This window comes from Notamacropus eugenii, chromosome 1 (assembly GCF_028372415.1).
Source record: "Notamacropus eugenii isolate mMacEug1 chromosome 1, mMacEug1.pri_v2, whole genome shotgun sequence".
Taxonomy (NCBI): Eukaryota; Metazoa; Chordata; class Mammalia; order Diprotodontia; family Macropodidae; genus Notamacropus; species Notamacropus eugenii.
This window is the reverse complement of record NC_092872.1, coordinates 534103968-534125697: the sequence shown is the minus strand read 5'-3', so window position 1 is coordinate 534125697 and position 21730 is coordinate 534103968. Positions and strand designations below refer to the sequence as shown.

The 21730-nt window shown below is 40.1% G+C and overlaps 1 protein-coding gene across 2 annotated transcripts in view; it reads left to right on the top strand.

The window, feature by feature from the left end:
• LOC140520263 (xanthine dehydrogenase/oxidase) overlaps window positions 1-14301 on the top strand; it is a 112570-nt gene extending 98269 nt beyond the window's left edge. For both annotated transcript variants that reach the window (XM_072634112.1, XM_072634113.1), the window contains 6 exons: window positions 291-343; window positions 2529-2643; window positions 4312-4377; window positions 6725-6913; window positions 8352-8528; window positions 10377-14301. In XM_072634112.1, the coding sequence (XP_072490213.1) occupies window positions 291-343; window positions 2529-2643; window positions 4312-4377; window positions 6725-6913; window positions 8352-8528; window positions 10377-10427 (651 nt within the window). In that variant the 3' untranslated portion in view covers window positions 10428-14301. The remainder of the gene's footprint in view (window positions 1-290; window positions 344-2528; window positions 2644-4311; window positions 4378-6724; window positions 6914-8351; window positions 8529-10376) is intronic.
• Window positions 14302-21730: the final 7429 nt, after the last annotated feature.

Below are 21730 nucleotides of genomic sequence, written 5' to 3'. Positions count from 1 at the left end.
TGGATGGCATTTATAAGGAGGCAGATTTACGTTTCAGGTGATGATATCCTGAAATAAAGCAGTGGCAATGCTGGAAAAAATAATTGTAGAAACATCATAAAGGAAAACTCAGCAGGACTCAGTGATAGGGAGAGAGAAGAGGCGGTGATGGATGGTTGAGGTTTGAAGCTTGGGTGGCCACATTCCAATCTAGAAGAGCAGGTCTAGCTATGTCTTCCTGATTCCCTCCAAGCCTGGAGGTTGGATAGGTAACCTGGCCATAGCTCTCATGATCATTTTCTCTCCCTCAGGTCAATGCTGCCTACATGGAACGAGTGAGTTTGTCTGCCACAGGATTTTATAGGTAACTGTTCATTCTTTTCTAATTCACCATATTTGGTTACTGAGGAACTGTTGGAAAAACTTCACCATTATGAACTCTGATTATGTGGCCAGGCACAGAGAGTGCTAACCTTTCACTCCATGTGAGTTTTCCATTAACACCATAGACAAAACTGTTGTACAATGGTGGAAGTAGAGTATTCCCGGGATTTTCCTTTTGGGGCACTCCTTTTGATAGAACCAACATATTTCTCATGAAACTTTGGGCCTTGTTACAAAATGATAAATTCAGTGGAGAGGTTGCATTGATTCCTTTTCCATCATTGATGGTGATAATAACGGACATTTTTTAGACCAGACCTATCATTCCTTTGGTACAGAGAATGCCTTGTGGGGAATTTCCTTCCAATTTAGATAATAATAATTATGATCACAATGATGATAATAGCAATTAGCATTTCTGTAGTGCCTACTCTGTGCCAGCCACTGCGCTAAGTGCTTTACAAATATTACTTCACTTGATTGTCACAGCAGCCCAGCTAGGTAGGACATTATTATCTTCTTCTCACAACTGAGGAAACTGAGACAAACAGGAATGAAGTGTACTTTGCAATTTATAGCCTTACAGAGTTACCTGGGGCCATTTAAAGGTGAAGCCATTTTCTCAGTCTTCTACTCTGGCATTTTTATAGGCTTTGAACTTTGCAAAGTACTTTATAATACCGTATCTTACTTGTGCCTTCCAACCACTCTGTGAAGTAAGTAACATAAGCCAGTTTATTCCCATAATAAGGATTCCCATAATAAGTGAGGCTCAGAGCTATGTCCACATAGCTAGAAGTGTCAGAAGCTATATTTGGACCCAGACTTTCTTGACCCTTGTGTCCAGAAACTATTTACTGCCTCTTTGAAATATATTATCAACCAAAAATGTCAATGGACTGAAGGCCTGCACATTAAGTTTAGAAGCTCAGACACAGGTGAACACACAATTACCATTGGTTTCATTTTGATAACACCTCTCCCTATGAAGTTTTGATTGGCAAACCTTTAGTTTCTTATTCACAAAAATTTAAACTCAGGTAATAAAGTTTTATTTGCTTTTAATGATCTTTTTTTGGGTATGAAGCCTGTGGGTGTATATGTATAGACTTCTTAAAAAATATTTTTTTCTGAGGTCAAAAGAATGTCAGCAGAAGAGAGAAAAATAAAGTAATTTAAACAGTAAATTGAGGCTCTCTAGACCAGGGTAGGGAGCTTGTGGCCCCCTTGGTCCTCAAGTGTGGCCCTCTTGGTCCTCAAGTTTGGCCCTTTGACTGAATCTAAACTTCACAGAACAAATCCCCATAATAAAAGAATTTGCTCTCAAAAACCATACATTCTACTGCTGTTTTAATAGTAAGGTGGACTCAGCAGCAACATGGCCCAAAAATTCTTTACAGGTAGACCTCTCTACCTGAGAAAGCTCTGGATTTAAATGTAACCACAGTTTTGTTTTAACAATGTGAACCTACATACATCTGTGACCCTTCTGAGGCTCTCATTGTCTATCTCAAAAATTGGGATGGAACTCTGATTTACAAAAGGCCTTGATTCATTAATATCCATTGATTGATAATAGTATACTCATAAAAATATATCATTACAATGGCAAGGAGGAGAGATCATATATTAAGAAAATACCTAGATTTCCTTGCCAGGTTAAAATGTTCTGTCTTGACTTTGTTGGTGAATAGTTGGAAAATGAAAATGAAAACTTCTGTGAGCTCAAGGAGAAAGTTGAGGTTTCTTTGAAAGGCAGTGTGGTGCAACTGGGAGGTCACTGAATTTGATATCTGAGGACTTAGGTTTCCATACCACTTTTACTAATTACTACCTGAGTGACTTTGGGAAAGACTTTTCCCTCCTTGGGGTTGAGTGTCAGCTCTGTAACTTCTGTAAGTTTCCTTCCCTGTAAAATGAGATTGGCCTGAATGGCTGATTATGGATTTCTTCTATCTGTCCATGGTCCTATGATGTCTCCTAAATTCAGTTTCCTCACCTGTAAAATGGGAAGAAGAACAATAATACTTGTACTATCTCATGGGGTTTTTGAGAAGAAAGCGTTTTGTGAACCTTAATGTGTAATAGACATTGATTCCTGTTGTAGGGAAGGTCTACTTTTTCCTACTGTTCATCTTGAAATGTGTGATATCTTTTCTTCCCAGAACGCCCAACCTGGGCTACAGCTTTGAAACCAATTCTGGAAATCCCTTCCACTACTTCTCCTATGGTGTAGCTTGCTCTGAGGTTGAGATAGACTGTTTAACGGGTGATCATAAGGTAAGAAGCTTAGAACCCTCTTCTTCCAGTTAAGCTAACCAGTAACACTGTGAGCTATTAGAAGGAAAATCCTTTGTTTAAGAACATTATAGGGTCCTAGGATTGAAAACTTTAAAGACCGATAGACATGATAAATCAGAGAATCATGTACCTAGAAGTAGAAGGGAACTTAGAATGTAATTCAATCATTCCCACCTCCTCTCCTATTTTATAAATGAATAAACTGAGACCCAGAGAGGATGAATTATTTTCCTTATGTCACAGAGGAGTAAGAAACTCAAATCCAGATCTTTTGACTCAAAATCTGATCGTTTTACATGGTCTTAGCACACTCAAGAAGTGTTGAGCTGTACCATCAGACCCTAGGAAGTGAATGTGATTGGCAAACCTTAGGTACATAGGATAATGGAAATAAGTCTTGATCTGGAGTCAGGATATCTGGGTTTGAAAGTGGGCTCTGCTGCTTCCTACCTATTGACCTTGAAAAAATTACTTCTGTTGGTTTCATCTTTGTCATTTGTAAAATGAAGAAATTAGTTTGTAGTTCATTTAGTTTTTAGTTAATCTTTAAGATTCCTTTAGGGTGATCTCAAAACATGGAACTTGATCACCATGGATGTACTATATTTTTCTGAACACTAAGTTTTCTGTCTTCTAAAAACTTTGTCCTTGCTTCATATCTGCAGGGCACAAATTATCAATTAATTAATTAATTAATTCAACAGTTATTGAACATCTACTTTGAGCCAGCTATGTGTCACGTAAGTTATTTGTAATACAGTGGTAGGGTAGACAGAATGGTAGATTTGGAACAACGACCCTTCTGTACATTTACTTCCCTGTTAAACGAGATTGACCTGGATGGTTGATTCTGAGAGTCCAATCTGGGTTCAAATCCTGACTCTGAGTAGTCATGTGACAATTCAAGGAGGCAGATCAGATTAGGCTGCTGTGATTCTGACTTTTCAGTCACACTTTTCTTGCTGCTCCATTCATGTGCTTTTCAGCGAACCTGTGCCTTTGTCTACATATTGTGACTGAAGGTTTAAACAATTCAGGAAATCCATTGGGGCTTGTTGGGTTCAACCACAGAATGCAAACATCGGTAGGAAAATTATGGTGGTTTCTGAAGTCTCATCTCATAGATCTGAATGGTGCTGCCACATACATTATTTGCATATAAATCTGGTAATTATCATGTTCAGAGGACAGAAAATCACTTCTGTGATGTGTTTTTTCTAGTCAGCTGCCTTGGTTCCCTGTCAATTTATTCTGGTGGTATCATTCTTTAAGATCATATATATTTATTCTTGGAAAATTGTTTTTGACTGCTTCAATAGTTTCATTGAGAAAATTATGTTGGTAGGCTACTATACTGTAAATACAGCTAAACTTTCTGAAGAGGATGGTATGGGTCAGGCAGTCATCTCTGATTCCTATGATTGAGTTGATGCTTGCAACAATAAGACTTGAGCCAGGACAGAATAATTTAGAAATCAATGAGCCTTGTGGATCAAGTGGGTCTGGGACACCATGTGTACAATAATGGAAGAGTGGCAAGGTGGTGTTCACTAAGGTACTTCCAGAGCCTAACCTAGCCAAGATCTTGACTGTTATTTGTTATATTTATCTGTCTTCACACTACTCCAACTTTTCTTTCCACTGTAGAACATCCGCACAGACATTGTCATGGATGTTGGAACCAGCCTGAATCCAGCTATAGATATTGGACAGGTAAGGATCTTATGGAAAACTAGGATTGAAATAGATTTAGGTACTGGTTTCTCCATTTTGATTTTCTGGTTCAGTTGCCATAGCAATTGAATAGTTACTTTTAGAAGCCCCCAACTAGAAAAGTAGTTGATGGATGGATTCTGAGTCTAGAATGACAGCGATCTTTTTTACAATATGGCCAATGCATGGGATTTATTTTGTTTACTATGCATATTCATTATGAAGGTTTTGCTCTCTTTTTTCTTTGGAGAGGTGAGAGGGAAAGAAAAAACATTTTTGTCAATTGGAAAAATTAAATTAAATTAAAAAACCCCTACTTACTAAGAATATTCACCCATAGTATGGTTTGAAGCATTGCATAGTGGTTTTGGGTCAGTATGGTCCCTGCTGAGTGGACATTTTTAATTTAAGACAAAAGATACTAATAAGAGCTCCTTTAAAAGGTAGCACAAACAACCAAATAAATTCAGGATAGTAAAAGTGTTAGGTGAGAAATAGCATGGCCTAGTGAATAGAGAGCTGGCCTCAGAGTCAGGAAGACAGTTTTAAATACTGCCTCTGGCATATATTGGCTGTGTGAGTGTGGACAAGCTACTTAAAGTGCTCCAGACAATTCTTCAGGACTAATTTGGAGAAGAATTGTTGATCTGCATTGATAGAGGGAGTTTTCTCTCAAGAAGTTTCCTACATCAATGGAGTCACAGGTCTGGACCACTATCCTTCCCCCTGCCACCAGTAAAACGTATTGTATACCTCCAGACATATTGAGAGCAAAGCCTTTGTGGAGTAGACAGTGTAGACAGTGGGGAGAAGTCAGCAGACATATTCCCAGAGAGAGTAGGAAGTTAGAAATTATCATAGTTTCCTTTCTCCTTCAATAAAATCTTATGGCAGAGATTAGAGTTGAAAACTTGGAAGTTGCACCAGAGATCATTGGGACGGCTGGAGGGTAGAAGATGGGAGGGGATTGTGGAAGGGAAAGTTTCCAGAGTAATGACCAAACTTAAGGGATGCCTATTCAGAATTAAAGAAATAAACAAATGATATGCCCAATACACAGAAGATACAAACTTGAGGTTTAGGGAATGATGAAAGAAGTGACCGGATAGAAATACTGAGCAGGTAAGTCTCGAAGTAAAATCATATTTCTTGGTACAGGAGCAATTGATAACAACACGCAGAAATCCAACATTCTAATAAGCAGATCGTTTCTCCTTAAGTTGTGGATTTATTGAATCCATAGGGACTCTGTGTATTAACTGGACACTAGTGCTAAAGGGGCCTTGGAAGACTCCTAGTTAATTGTCTGTCTGGGATGTCACAGATGGGAACAGAAATTCTGAATATGGAAGAGAACTTGCTTTTTTCCTGTGTGGCATCATTGACAACTGCAAGCTGAGAGACCTGTTTCTTTCCCTTACGTCTCCACTTCCTCAGAAATGAAAGGGAGGTCCATTTTCTTCTTCCTATAAAGGTTTTTTGCAAAGACAAACATATATACAACATTGTATGGTTAAGTGGTGTGAAACTAAAATAGAAACAGTCCACTGAACCATACAAAACCATACAAAAGGATTTCTGCAGCCCATATATGTGTTTTAAAAACCACATATTAACATTATCTATATCCGTTTGTATTTTTGCTTATTTTGTTAAATATTTCCCAATTATATTTTAATCTGGTTGTGCAGCAATCAATAGCATTTGCGCCCATACACCCTGGTGTAGCTGATAGAGAACTGACATCAGAGGCAGCAAGGCCTAGGTTCAAGTCTTACCTCTGATGAGGAGAGCTCAGGCACTGACTGCATAAACCCTGGAGAAATCATTTGAACTCTGAGTTCCACAAGTGGCTCTGCAAGACTTAAAGATGGACAGAGAGGTTTCAGATCTATAGTGGTAGAGAATTTTCTCATGGGGCATTTTCTATAATAACTGAAAGCAAAAGTCTAATTCCCAGAAAAAGTGTTGATCAATGTATGAAACTCCTCCCCTATCAAAGCTTTTATGAGTATCACATGACCATAACAAGTTGGGATTTTGTATACCCCTTCTCTGGATCAAACTCTTGGTGGAAGTGCCAACAACTAGTAGTCACCGTAAGGACTAGATGTGGAAGGTCAATGAGGAGTAATGGGATGACATAGATCTGCTATTGTTTAATTAGGCTCTGAATACTTTCATATGCTAGAGAAATAATGCAATGATCTTCTCATCCCTTCATTCATCTATTAGGCTATTTCTCAGGTCTCATTAGATTTGGGTTCTCTATGGGAAGAGCTCCTTTGAGAAAAGTCAAGTACTTAGTGTTGAGAGCTAGGGTAATGAGTGAATCTTTGTCTTGCAGGTAGAAGGGGCATTTGTCCAAGGCCTTGGCCTCTTTACTCTGGAGGAGCTGCATTATTCTCCTGAAGGGAGCCTACATACTCGGGGACCCAGCACCTACAAGATTCCTGCTTTTGGCAACATTCCTACTGAGTTTAGAGTATCTCTTCTCCGGGACTGTCCTAATAAAAAAGCCATCTATGCCTCTAAGGTATCGCTATAGGATGTGCATATTTGGGCTTAATAAATGTCTCTTTTAGAGTCAGTGTAAAAGGCAGTGGTCTTTTCAGCTGTCTATTGCCTAGGTCTAAAATTGTCCTATTCTCTTGGAAACAAGTGGTGCTGGGTGCTAGCCCTGCCCAAAGATTCAAATTGAGTTTGAGTTTGAAGGGATATCTTGATGGAATAGGAACCTGCATCATCTAGAATCAGTTTAGGAAAATTTCCAGATTAGTCTAGTTAAGTTGGTGTGGCTCCACAAGTGTCAAAGGTAGACTCAACTTTGCAGGGATTATCTTTGATCTTAGGCAAGCCTCAATCTACTCATTTGTTAAATGATGTGGCTAATAATCCATGACAACTCTCCTAGTCATGTTGTAAGGATTGGCTAAGATCTGAGAAAAGAGACAGCCTAGTGTAATGGATAGAGTGCTGGTCTTGGAGTCAGGAAGGTACAGGTTCCAATACAGTCTCAAATGTCTGCTTTACCATGGCCAAGTCCCTTCATCTCTTTGAACTTTGCTTTACACATCTGTAAAATCTTTGAGAGAGAGAGAGAGAAGAAAATTCTGTAAAATTAATAGTACCTCTCTCTCAGGATAGCTGTGAGGATGAAATGAAATAATGTATGTAAAGTGATACATAAGTAAGAGCTATTATTATTTTAAATAAATATCTTGTTATTATATAACCTCAATTTGTCCTATAAACTTCCTTCCCTTCCCCCTTAGAGAGCCATCTCATGACAAAGATTTTTTTTAAAAGAAAAATAGGAAGAAAAGAAATTCAGCAAAACCAATTAGCACATTGAAAAAAACATCTGACAACATATTTAATGTTTCACGCTTGTGGACCACCACTCCCCATGCCATGAAATGGGGAAAATTGTCTTCTCATATCTTATCTTTGGGGTTAAGCTTTGTTCTTTGTAATTTTGCAAGAGTCATTTTCTATTGCCTTGTAGTTGTTGTTTTTTCTATTTCCCTTGTAGTCATTGCATATATTGCTTTTGTGACTCTGTCAACTTCATTCTACATCAGTTCATGTCTTTCTGTGCTTCGCTCTTCTCATCATATCCATTGTTTCAGCACAGTAATATTCCATTACATTCTTGTACCACAATTTGTTTAGCCATTCTCCAAACTGTATTATTCTTAATACAGTTTGTCATTCACCTAGGTTTTTCCACCTCCTTTATTTGCCTCCAAAGGCAAATAAACATTCTCCTTTGTTCTTTCTCCATTCTTCTTTTGATGGTCTAGTTGTGAAATCCAAATTCGAGGTCTGGCTCTCATTTTTCACGCACTGAGTAAGGTCCCCATTTGCAACTCATCCTGTATTCCTATGTATTTATAGGATCCAGGTTTCTGCACAATTAATTGAGCATGGGGCTCAGTTTGACTCCTTTCCCCTGCTTTGTATTTGCACAGGCTGTTGGAGAGCCCCCCCTCTTCCTGGCCTCCTCCATCTTCTTTGCCATCAAGGATGCTATCTCTGCAGCCCGTGCTCAGCATGCAGATTGTAAGATGAGGGAGCTTTTCCAGCTGGACAGCCCTGCCACCCCAGAGAAGATCCGCAATGCCTGTGTGGACAAGTTCACCACTTTGGTATGATTTCCACAGCCTCAGTGATAATTCTTCTAGAATGGAAGGGGTTTGGAAAGAAATCTTGTCTGTGAATTATTGTGAAAAGCAATGTTGAGGAGCTAAGGAGAAGGCCTTATGAGCCTCCTTCTCTGTTGGACAACATAGATTCAGTGATTAACCATTCCAATGGGGAAGCCACAGGAAGTCAGAAATTGACTTGACATAAAGAAGAACTTAATACTCATGAGAGCTGTCCTACAGTAGAATGGACTGGCTCATTGGCTGGGAGGTTCTCTACCACTGGAAATGTTCAAGAGATTTGATGACACGATGGAGGGGGAGGAGGGAGGGAGGCAATAGGAGAGATTCCTTCATTGTGCCAAGATCTCTTTGAACTAAAATTCTAACCAAAATGAGCCATAACTAGCAATATTTTCACCTAGGCCAGAGTGAGGGGTGGTGAGAAGGCTTACCAGGGTAATCTTGAGAGAGTAAGCATTGGGAATTCTTGTGGTTTGAAAAGAGCGTGCTAACTTTAGAGGTCAAATCCTACCTCTGATATTTCATATTTATATGACTTTGGATAAGTCACTTGATTTCCCTAGGCCTTATTTTCCTCCTCTCCAAAATAAGGAGGTTAACACAGATGATTTCTGAGGCTTCTTCCAACTTCAGAACTATAGCTACTGTCGTGAAAAAGCCTCTAGAAGTAGAGCCTTTCAGAGGAGGAAGCACTCTCCCACTGGGTCTATGGGCACTCTCTCAGTTTCCTACCCTGAAGCAACATCCCACTACCCCACCGTTTTTATACCTCTCATGGCTCAGACTTTCTGAAAGGGCAATAAAATGATGAGAAAACTCTCAGTTTTGTACCAGGGACACATGTCAGGTGGCCTCCTTGGAACTTAAAAAAAAAAAGTCCCCAGGCATAGATGCTATCTATGCTTTTCATAGATATGAATAAAGGAGGTATATAATAGATCCACAGAAATGTCATGTCTTCAAAGTTAGTCACTGACATGTATAGAATCCTTAATATGCTATGGCTCTGTGAAGAGAGACAAATGATAAAGACAGGATTTTCCTTTTTTGGCACCCCTTTGGGAAATGTTGATTTGATTCTGTTTGTGTGCTGGTTCATTTGAAAGACAACCTACAAAAACTGGTTGAAGAGAATTTTTTCCTTGGTCTCAGCTTCAGTACTAGTGTCTTATCTCAGGGTTTGTCTTGAGCTCCACATACACAGCAGAGCACTCTGATGGCCATCGGTAAAGCATAAGGACTTTTCATCAGTAATAACAGTAATTAGGAAATGGGCTTATATCTTGATACTTTTATTTAATTATAAAACACAATCACTTTGTCCACCTCCACAATAGTCCTTAAACATTACACATAAAAAAATAATAGCAGCATATTGACAAGTGCCAGAACCATTTCTATTTGTAATCCATCAAAAGATAAGGAAATGATGATAATGATGATGATGACAACAATAATCCCTCCACTGATAAAGATTGCATGATGTCCTTACTTTCTCTTATTATGTGACTTTCATCTGTGGCCTCCCATAAATTCTCTATAAAGGATCCATTTTCTTCTAGTTATTTTAATAATGTCCAGGGAGGCAGCCATACAACACAATGTATAGATTTTCCCGTCCAGATTCAAATGAATAGCTGGTGGTATTAGCCAGAAATTCTATGAAGGGCACTCTGTTCTAGAATCAATGAGCTATGACCTGTGTGAATGCTGTGTTCCAAAAGACAGGACTGAGGAGATGTGTTTAATTGTGGAGGGGATGAGGATAATTGGAAGGATGTACAACAGGGATCTTGCTAGTCAACAACTACTTTCTTTCCTCTGCAGTGTGTTACAGAAGTGCCAGCAAATTGCAAGCCATGGTCTATGAGAGTCTGAGAAGAAAGGTCACAGAACAAGTTCTTTGTTGAGCAGAAGGTTCCTCCAAGGGAACGGAAAACATCTATCATGAGGTCTAAGATTCTAAGTGCACAACATAAAAAGTGTCTGAGTCATCACATCTTCTCTTTGGATTACGGAAATCAAACATTTAAAAAAATTTTGATCTGCTAGATGATTTGCAACAGATGTGATGAGAAAATTCCGAATTTTAAGGTCTCAATAGTAGTAACTGAATAGTTACTTGATAGTAATTCATAGCTTCCTTTACAAAAAACAGAAAATAAACAAAAACCCACAACAAAAAAACAGCTTCAAATCTAGTGCTATTGCTTAGAATATCATCAACGCCAAAATCAGAATATCTCCAGACAGCCTCACAAGCTGGAGTCTGTCTCCTTGGGATTCTTCTAGACAAGACTTACAACCTCCAGAAGCTCAGACTAAAATTCTTTGGTATCCCTTTACCTTTCTTTAAGGGATTCTCATTACAATAGCAGAACTTGAAATGCTGAGTTGTCCCCTTTGTTTAAGGGTAATTAAGAAAAGATGTTTTAAATTCTTCAGGAGAGAAAAGATACTCCCAGTCTTCTGTTTGTTTACTGATAAAAAAAACAAACAAAAACTTGGATGTTGATTTCACTTCATTTTGAGTAGCTTACATGGAATAAGAAAGGAAGCATGGAATAGTTGATAAAGTTCTAGGCTTGGATATAGGAAAACAATTTTAAATCCTGCCTCTAACACTACTTGTGGACCCTTGACCTAGACCATTTAATGTTTGAGTACCTCAGGTAACTCCTTAGGCCTTGTTCACTAAGTTATACATGGGTTAGCAGAGAAAGCTCTGAAGCCTAACTGAGAAAATCACAGATGCTTTGCTTCAAGCAAAGACTAGATTCATATTATTCAACAAACCAACGAGCAAACGTTTATTGAGTCCTTATTAGCTGAAAAGCCAATTAAATACTAAGCTGAAGAGGCAATGGAGTAGGGGCCATACAGAGAGAGACTGTATGTTACCTGAGGAATAGCCTGGCTTTGTTCCAAGAGGTTCCTCCTAAGCCTGGCCAAAGAGTGATGCATTTCTCAGCCACAGCACCTCCCAAAGACCTGCCGCTAAGCTGTAGAGGGTATGTGACCTGTGTTTGTGGAGTAACTAACTACATAGATCTTTTAATATCCTCAAAGTAATCTTAGTATCAGTGATGATACTGACTAACAATTAATTTTCAATTTGACCCCTTTCCAAACAGTAAGTGCTTAGTGGATTTGGAAGGCTCTGGATTATGTTTATTAGCATTGAGAAAGTCATATATTAGGTATTGTGATGACTAAGAGCCAGAACTAATGTTTATAGCTCTCAGTTCAATGGTCCAGACTGAGGATGTAGGAAAGGCATCTTGCCCAACGTTTTCCCAGGAAGAGAGGACAAAGTCCTGCCCTGAATTTTGAATGTGGAAGTTCACTGCCTTGGTTTGCTTAGGCAGAAAGGGAGAAGGAAGTAGCAGGGTTCCTTGTGGAGGTGTGGTCAGTGACAATATTGATTAATTGGTCTTGAGATTCATAGTGGGAGTAAGCTTGTGGGTGTAAGCTTTGGCCTTTCCTTGTATAAATGATTTTAAAAATGTCATGTGCTATACAAATTGTAAGGTGTTATCATTGTTATGGAAATAGTTGTAGGCCACTTTTTCAAATGAATCCGTATTAGGTCATCCCAGAATGACTTCAGGTAGAATGTAAGTTCCTTAGGAACAGGGACTGTCTCGTTTTTATTTTGCATCCCTAGCACTTAGCACACTGGCACATAGTATGCTTTTTAAATAAATGCTTGTTGATTCATGGGGAACCAGAAGAGACAAAAGAAAGCTGCAGAATCCCATAGTTGCAAGGAACATCAGAGACCATACAGTTGAACTTCTACTTGAATAGGAATACTCTCTCCAACGTTGCCAAGCAATCATCCAAGTGTTTTCACTCAAGTATCTTCAGTGAAGAGGAACCTCCCACCTCCCAGAGGAGCCTATCCCACTTTTGGACAGCAGTAATTGCAGAAAATTTCTCTTTACTTTAAGCTTAAGCCTGACCCTCTGAAACTTTCATTCACTGCTTCTAGCTCTACTGTGTGGGGATCAAGCAGAATGTATCTAGTGCCCTTCCATGCTACAGATTTTCCCAAAATGGAGAGGAAGCTGGTTCTTATCTTGGCTTTTGGACTAGCTACTTGCCTAACTTCAGGCAATCCATTTCATCACCTCTCTCTGGACCTGTTTTCTCATCTCTCAGGTGGTTAGATGATGAGCTCTAAAGTCCTTTTCTGGATATAAAAATTCTGTCATTCTATTAGCTTGAAATGTAACAATATCAAAAATTTGCTCCACTTGCAGAAATGGATTACTTATTATTGTGGGCTAATAGGGTGTGAAGACATCTCTCTGCTTCCTGCTTCCTAATATTCCCTGCATCCATGGGGCAGATAAAGAGAGCAAGAGAGGAGAACACATTCTCAACTCTGGTGGCTATGAAATAAAGAATGATGCCACTTTCTCTAGCTCTTAGTTTTGATAAAAAGTTTTTCCCCTCTGACTAGCCAATCATTATTAAGCATGCTCACACACAGCCTGGTTGTAGGAAGAGAAGTTTCTGAGAGGCAGCTTGGTGGATTAGAATGTTAAATGTGAGAAATAAATGAAGCTGTCAGCTGTTCCAGAGGAGTGTCAAAAGGGTCAGACCTACCAATGGCACATGAGAAGTGCTAATAAATCATCATACTCACCCTTAATGATAATGAAGATGCTGATAGGGTTATAATCTGCTTTCTTTTCTGCAACATGGAAATAATTATTAAGTGCTTACTGTTTGCACAGCACTAGTCTACAAATAGAAAAGTAACGTAGACCTTGGCTCTTAAAGAGCTCATGTTCTAATAGTGAAGACAATACACATAGAAGGTTTTAGCTGCAGTCACATGGAAAGGTCCCATTGTCCTGAAGGTGCAGCAGCAAAGCAGATACTAATACATCCTCTTTAATATATTTTTTTAATGATAAAATTCCAGTGCTTCTCGTAAAATTTTCTTTTTAGGGTATTGCAAAAATTCTGGTTAATTACAGTGTGTTGAATGCTGCAGATCATCAAAACTTGTGTTCAAGTTTACCTGGAGATCCACAAGGAAAAGGTACAGGACAATATTCCTAGAAGATTATAAGTTAAAATTCTTAACCCCCAAACAAGCAATGGCTTAGACTTCCCCATAATTTACGTTTTAAGATCATGACTGAACAGATCCTTCATTTTAAGGGTGATACCAAGACAAAAGAATATTTCTTTCCATTGCAGTTTAAAGGCATTTAAAAGTCTAGGGAGTCTGCTTACCCCAGGGATGGGACAATGTGATCTTGCAATAGGAAATGAAGGGAACATGCCTTCAAAAAGGGCTTTTCTTTTGTTTTCTTTTGTTTGCTTAAATTAAATTTAATCATGTCTTTCATTGTCATTTCAAATAGGCTGGGTAGAAATAAGTGCAGGGTGAGGTATAACATCTTAGCCTTGGAGATAAGTTTTGAGGCAAAAATATTTCAAAAATAAACTTCAGTTTAACTTTGCCACTTTTGTACTCAGACCTGTTCCACACCTTTCATTTCTCAACCTAATCAGAGCTAAACATGATTTTCGTTCATAATGATAAAGAAAGACAATATATGCCTAACTTGTTAGTTGATTTGATTAATTCAGGTAAAATTTATGTATTTTTTTCCTTTTGATAGGAAAGATGATTTCATATAAATGTTTCTGATTATTTCATATTGTTACCACTAAGGAAAATTCTTAAATCTTTAGGCTCATAATCAAAATTAAAATGCTCATTTATTAATCTTGTGTTGTTGCTTAAAAAAAAAACAAAACACTTCTTGCTGAGGCAAACAATTTTGCCACCTGTTTCTCTCCTGATCTGAACTTCCCCTCCTTATTTTAATAAGGTAGTAGGAATGATTGTGTAACCTAATGCCCCTCCATTCAAAATGGGGTTTATGTATTGATGGTGAGTGGAGTCTCTCACAGACATTAGGCAGAATCACACTGTAAGGGGCGTTGACTGCCATGCCATCTGGCAGTGGTATGTATACAAGACACTACACCCAGTCAGGGAAAGATTTCCCCAGGTGTTAATACTCCATTATATGAATGGTATTTTAGGAACTGGATCAAAAATGAGATGCTTTAGGTGTGGAAAAATAGGACATTACAAGAAGGATTGTAGAAACAAAGCAGAGGGGAGAAACGGATTCCAGAACCAAGGGGACAGAGCACCATTTAAGAGTAGACCAACCACACCGTGCCCAAAATATAAGAAACCAGGACATTGGGCTTTGAAATGTAGGTCATCTTCTACTACCAAGAGTAGCGCTCAGTATTTAAACATGCAGATGGTCATCCCTGAAGCCCAGGAGCAAAGGGGGGCCACCTGGGAGGATGCAGAGAGGATGCCACAGGCCACTTTCAACCTCAGGAGGAAGTATCAGACACTCAAATCAGTGCCATACGGTCAAAGTTAATTAGAAGTAGTAAGATGTAGCTGACTAATTTCTTGGCTCAGGCGTTGTAATTTCCTTTGCTTTCTCTGGCGGAATCCCTGTGATTTGTTCCCCATGCTGTATGACCTGTAGTCTTTTTCACTGGTACCCAGATCTCCTTGTCTCCTATAAAGATACAAGCATAACCCTTGCCCCAAGTTATTATGGCATCATGTTGTAGTGGTCAGTCTGAGCTGACCATGTATTTCATGGCAGGCATAAGACCGTGCTCATCGAATTTTGCCAGTGCCAATTTCCAAAAATTGATTGTATGCCGTGAACCTGTGATTGTGTGCCGTGGACCTGGGTCCCAAAACTCCCCCTTTTTGTTTTAGGACACACTCTTTTATGGTGTGGTTTGCACATTCTTGTCCTGTGGAGTTATATGGGATCCCAGTCACATGAGAGAGCTCCATGATAATTTCTCATTGTCCCTGCGAAGGCGGATGTCTATACTCTTTCTATGTATGTCTGAGATCCTGCCTCCTCACATCTATTTAACATGTCCTTGGGCAATCCTAACATAGCCTTCCTACAGTCTGCATTAGCTCCTGATTGGATGATGTCCTTTATCACCACAGCAGTACCCTCTACTTCACCCGTAGTCCAGGTGACAACCTCAGTTACCCGAGCACAGAAATCTGTGAAAGATTCTGCATTTCCTTGCTTCAGTGACTGCAGAGATACCTTCTTAGGACCCTTCTCAGGAGTCAGTGTAAAGGCCTGCTCCACCCCTTGGGCCAGCCTCTCATACAGTACTAGATCATGTCCTATTTTCTTTTTTTTTTTTTTTTAATTTTTTTATTTTTTTTATTTTTTTAATGTTTAACAATCACTGCCATACAATTGCGATTTTCTCCCTCCCCACCCACCCCCCACTACCTCCCTCCCTCCCCACGACTGCATACAATTCTGTATAGATTCTACATATACTTTCCTATTGAGTATATTTTCACTATAGTCATGCTATGTAGTCCTATTTTCTTAACATCTTCTGCATACTCTCCTGCCCCAAATCATAATACCCTTGGGCATTTGTTGTGTTGCCCGCATTAACTGACATTGCTATGGCTCTTAATTTTTCTGTGAATAGCTGAAGAAAGCAAACATATTGTCTGGGAGTCAAGATGGCTCTCATGATTAGTTTCCAATCATTTGGGGTTAACACATAATTAACCAATTCTTTTAATCTTATGAGAACATAAGGAACATTTATCCCATAATCAACTACAGACTTTTTGAGTTCTTTTGTTTGTGCAGGTGGTATGGGCCCATGAGTTCTTGTCATGGAGCGGTCCTTTCCTTTATCCTCCAACACAGGGAATGCATCTATCCATGCTCTGTCAATCTCCCTTAAGCTAGTATAATCACCATCCTCTCTCAACTTTTCTAAAGTTTGCTGTAAAGATGATTTCTTGCCTCTAGATGGTGGTGTTGCCTCATTTTCGAGGAAGTTCCCCTTTACTCACATTTCATGCTTTCTCTTTTCTCACTACCTATGCTTCCTCCTTTCTCACTGTTGGTAAGTTTTTCTTTCCAGCTAACTCTTTTTTCTTTCCTCAATAGGTTTCTCAATTTATCAGTTAGCTCTTTAACACTGTCCTGCAAATCCTGCACCATCTGTCTGTTCTGCCATCTCTCTTGTTCTAGGGGTAAACTTAGATATATAGATGCTGGCTGCCTTTCTGGGCTGTTTTCTCTTGTACTGCTCTCTGACTCTGATGGGGCTGTCTGTGAGGATGTGGTGAATGTTCTCATTTGCACTGCCTTGCCACCATCTTCCTCTATGAACACATTCTTTAGCATGTTATATAAGAAGAATGTGTACTGACCCTGACTCAACTTTTGTGAGCTTTGCCCCATTTTGGTTCTACTCATGGTTGCACTGCGTCTCACTTGAGCTGGATGTGCACGTCTTCTCCTGCCTCAGTTTCTCAGAGGCACTCTGGAGGCACTCAGTGAGGGAGACAGGCTACAGTCCCCTGTCGCAAGCAGGCATCTGCTTCTGACCCTGTCCTGATAACTCCTATACACTGGACGTTCTGAATCCTGACTGCCTACATTCTTGGGGAACCTGACTCACTCAGCTGGGCTATTTGTAGCCTCCAGCCCTGCTCCTTTCCCCTGTGTGCTGCCTCACATTGGGTGCTAAGTTGCTATGGTAACGGCATAACACACTGAGAGGAGCAAGTCTTATGCCTGGCCAGCAGGCTGCTCATCCTCCTGTGGAGCTCACGAGTAAAAGAATGAGGTGGGAGAGCGGGTCAAGAAGCAACTCCAATTTATTCAAGCAAGCACTCTGGTTGTATAGTCTCTGCCAGTCAGCCTAACGAACAATGGTAACATACAAACAAACCCAAAAGTATAGTAACAAACACAAGCTGGAATTATAGTAACAAACACAAACCAGGCATGGGGCCATCCCTTCCAGTTCCATCTTGTTCACTCTTCCCTGCTCTGGACTCAGTTTACCTTATGTCCGTCAGTGGGGCGTTCTCAGATGGCGTGGCAGTCAGCACCCCTTACATCACACATCAAAGTTTATATTAGTGGGGGGAGGAGCCAAGATGGTGGAGTAGAAAGACACACATATGCTAGCTCTGAACCCACAGCCCATAAAATATCTGTAAAGAAGAACTCCCAACAAATTCTGGAGAAGCAGAAGCCACAGAACAATGGAGTGAACAAGATTTCTGTTCCAGAGAGCCCTGAAAACCTGATGCGAAAGGTCCGTTGCACCCCAGACCTGGAGCGGAGCCCAGCCCCGCCTTGCCCACGTGGCACCAAGAACAGCAGATTCCAGCAGGTTTCAGGGACAGAATCTCCAGCAGCCGCACAGGTCCCTCCACCCACAGGCGCCGGGGCTGAGTGAGTCTTTTTGGCTTGCCGAGAGGGGAGTGGGGTGTCTCCATAACTCAGGCCCCCTTGGGAGGCAGCAGCGGGGGTGGCGGCGGACAAGGGCTCCCCTAGCGGGCAGGAGCTCTGATCCATTGTTGAAGGTCTCTGCATAAACCCCCTGAGGGAACTGAGCCCTGTGAGGTGGCCCTGCCCCCACCTGAGCACCTGAACTTAATCTCACACTGAATAGCAGCCCCACCCCGGCCCAAAGCCCTGAAGCTGGGAAGCAGCATTTGAATCTCAGCCCCCAAGCCCTGGCTGGGCTGATCTGGAGGCGTGGTGGGAGTGGAAAGAAAACTCAGAAGGCACGTCACTGGCCGGGAAAATGCCCAGAAAAGGGAAAAAAAATAAGACTATAGAAGGTTACTTTCTTGGTGAACAGGTAATTCCTCCCTTCCTTTCTGATGAGGAAGAACAATGCTTACCATCAGGGAAAGACACAGAAGTCAAGGCTTCTGTATCCCACACATCCAAAATAAATACACCATGGGCTCAGGCCATGGAAGAACTCAAAAAGGATTTTGAAAATCAAGTAAGAGAGGTGGAGGAAAAACTGGGAAGAGAAATGAGAGAGATGAAAGAAAAGTATGAGAAGCAGTTCAACTTCTTGCTAAAGGAGACCCCAAAAAATGCTGAAGAAAACAACACCTTGAAAAGTAGGCTAACTCAATTGGGAAAAGAGGTTCGAACACCCAATGAGGAGAAGAATGCTTTCAAAAGCAGAATTAGCCAAATGGAAAAGGCAGTTCAAAAGCTCACTGAAGAAAATCGTTCAAAGTTTATATTAGCTCTACTAAGAAAGAATTGGGTTAAACATTAAACAATCAAACCTGTTGGCTAGAGCTTAAATAAAGCATGAGTTCTTTGAATACATCCAGTACAATTTTTCTCTGATTTCCCTTTTGTGAAGGAATAAAGAATGGGCCTCATGCTGATTTTGCAATGGAGAACAAGAGAAACTTGAAAGGATGTATGATGCAGAGGACCCCTAACGGGGGAAAGAGTAGGGCCCAAACAATTATAAGGCACCCATTATGCTAATGCTGAGGTTCATTGTGGGAATATGTGACCACTGGTGGTGTTTCACTGGAGTTTTCACAATGGAACTTCATTGCCTCATGTAGATTGAGCAAGCACAGTTACGAATGCAGTTGGTTTATAAGACTGACCCTTACTTTGTTGATTGCAATGAGGATTGGCTTTTCAGCAAAGAGAAAAACTGAACCAAGATGGGTGGCCCTTCCACGTTTAGGGAAAGGTCTGGCTGTAGTTGTATAGATATTCTGGGCAGTTTCCTTTCACAAGATCATTTTCTCTAGGGTCCTCCATGACACTGCTCCACAGAGTCAGAAAAGCAGATGTTTGTCTCTACATCCCTAGTTGGTGGTGCAGTGGCCTGCTCTTGAGTCAGGAAGACCTGAGTTCAAATTTGACTTTAGGTACTTATTAGTTGTGTGACCCTGGACAAGTCACTTAAACTCTATTTACCTCAGCTTCCTCATCTGTAAGATGAGGGATCATAAAAGCACCTAACTTCCCCAGGTTCTTGTGAGGATCAAATGAGACAATAACTATAAAGTGCTTAGCACATAACAGGTGCTATGTAAATGTTAGCTGTTATTATTGTGTTATGTATTTACATTAGACTTGGTTGTGACATCACACAATTCAAATAGAACTCAGGCATTATTACTGATAAGGCTGTTGTCTGAGACAGCTCCATCACCTTTGTGTGTTTTGAGGGCCCAAAATTTAACAGAGATGAAGAAAAGACAACTCATATGGCAGACAACAGACAGAAGGAAAACTAACCCACATGTATATGAAAGAGGAAAGTCTCTGGAAGGGTGACCTGAGCTTTAGTTCTGAGTGTTGTCCCATAAGTTGCTGGGCTAATTTTTTTATAGAATCATGAAAATCTTTCACCCTGCTGGACAAATGGAAGGATTCACACATCTTCAACAGGAGGTCTCTCTCCCCTTGTCTTATTAGAAATAAGTTCCTTCGAGGCAACCATAATTTTATTTCTTTCATAACATGCCCGTTGCCTTGAATGATGCCTGGCAGAGAGCTGGTGTTTAATAAATGCTTTTGACTGATGGGTTGTTTGATTGCTGAAACCAGGACTAGCCCCCCTCTCTCACTTGAGCCTGCCATTCTTACTGCTGCCTTGGAGCTTGCCCTGTGCGCTGCTTTTCCTGTCTAGGATTCCCTTTTCCCTCCTCTTCATCTGTCTAGATCATTAGTATTTGGGAAGCCTTACCCATCTGCTGCAGCATGGCCAAATGTCAGCTCTGCTGCTTACTATTTGTGACACTTTCAGGAAGCCTTTAACTCCTCTGGGCCTCAGTTTTCTCCTTTCAGGCACAAGGGAATGGGACTAGATGACCTCTAAGATCCCATCTACTTCTAAATCTATCACCCCATAGGTTTTTTGGTTATCATGAAGATGTTCCATTCCTGTGTCTCTTATGAGTCAGCGTAGAGAGTAAAAAAATTGTGGACTTGGAGTCAAAAAGATCTGGGTTCATGTCTTGTCTCCATCATTGAGTAGTTGTGTAACCATGGGTAACTCACTTAATCTCTGAGCCTCCATTTCCTCATCTATAAAATGGGGACCCTAATGTACCACTTAATTCACAGGTCTGAGGAGGTGCTCAAATTAGAAAATATTTGTAAAGCATAATACAACCATAAAGCATGGTATATGGGAGTCAATATTCTTTCTTTACTTAGGTTGAATGTTCTAACAGGGGTGACTTTAAAGACTAGGATGAGCAGTTTGTATTTTCATCCTAAATTTTATCCTAAAGGAGCCACTGAATATTTTTGAGCAAGGGATTGACAGTGTGACCAGTGTGTTAAGAATCTTGATTTGGTAATTGTATGGAAGATAGATTAGGAGAAAGGTAAGTCTAGAAGTAAGGAAACCAATAGGGTGGCTGTTTTTTTAAAATTTTATTTTTTTTCAGTTTTCTACAATGACTTCCATAAGTCTTAGATTTTCTCTCCCTCCCTCCCCTCTCCCTCCCCAAGATGGCATTCAGTCTTATATGTGGTCTACACATACATTCTTCTTAAATACATTTTCACATTAGTCATGTTGCACTGAAGAATCAAAATGAATAAGAGAAACCATGAGAAAAACCCAAACAAAACAGAACATAACACAAGAGAAAATATTCTACTTCATTCTGCTTTACATTTCCATAGTTCTTTCTCTGAATGTGAATGGCATTTTGCCTCAAGAGTCCTTTGGAAATGTTTTAGATCTTTGCATTGCAATAAAGTACTAAGTTTACCAGAAAAATTCCTTGCACACTGTGGTTGGTATTGTGTACAATGATCTCCTGCATCAGTTTCATCAGCATCAGTTCATGTAAGTTCTTCGAGGCCTCTCTGAAGTCTTCCTGTTCATTGTTTTTTATAGCAAAATAGTATTCCATTACATTCATATACCACAATTTATTCAGCCATTTCCCGATTGATGGGCATCCCCTCAATTTCCAGTTCTTAACCACCACAAAGAGAGCTATTATAAATATTTTTGTACACATGGGACCCTTTCCCATTTTTGTGATTTCTTTGGGATACAGTCCTAGAAGTGCTGTTGCTAGGTATGCCCATTGTTGTAGCCCTTTGGGCATAGTTCCAAATTTCTCTCCAGAATGGTTGGATCAGCTCACAACTCCACCAACAATGAATTAGTGTTCCAACTCCCCCACATTTTCTCGAACATTTATCATTTTGCTGTTGTGGTACCTCAGAGTTGTATTGATTCGCATCTCTCTAATCAATAGTGATTTAGAGCATTTTTTTCATGTGAGTATA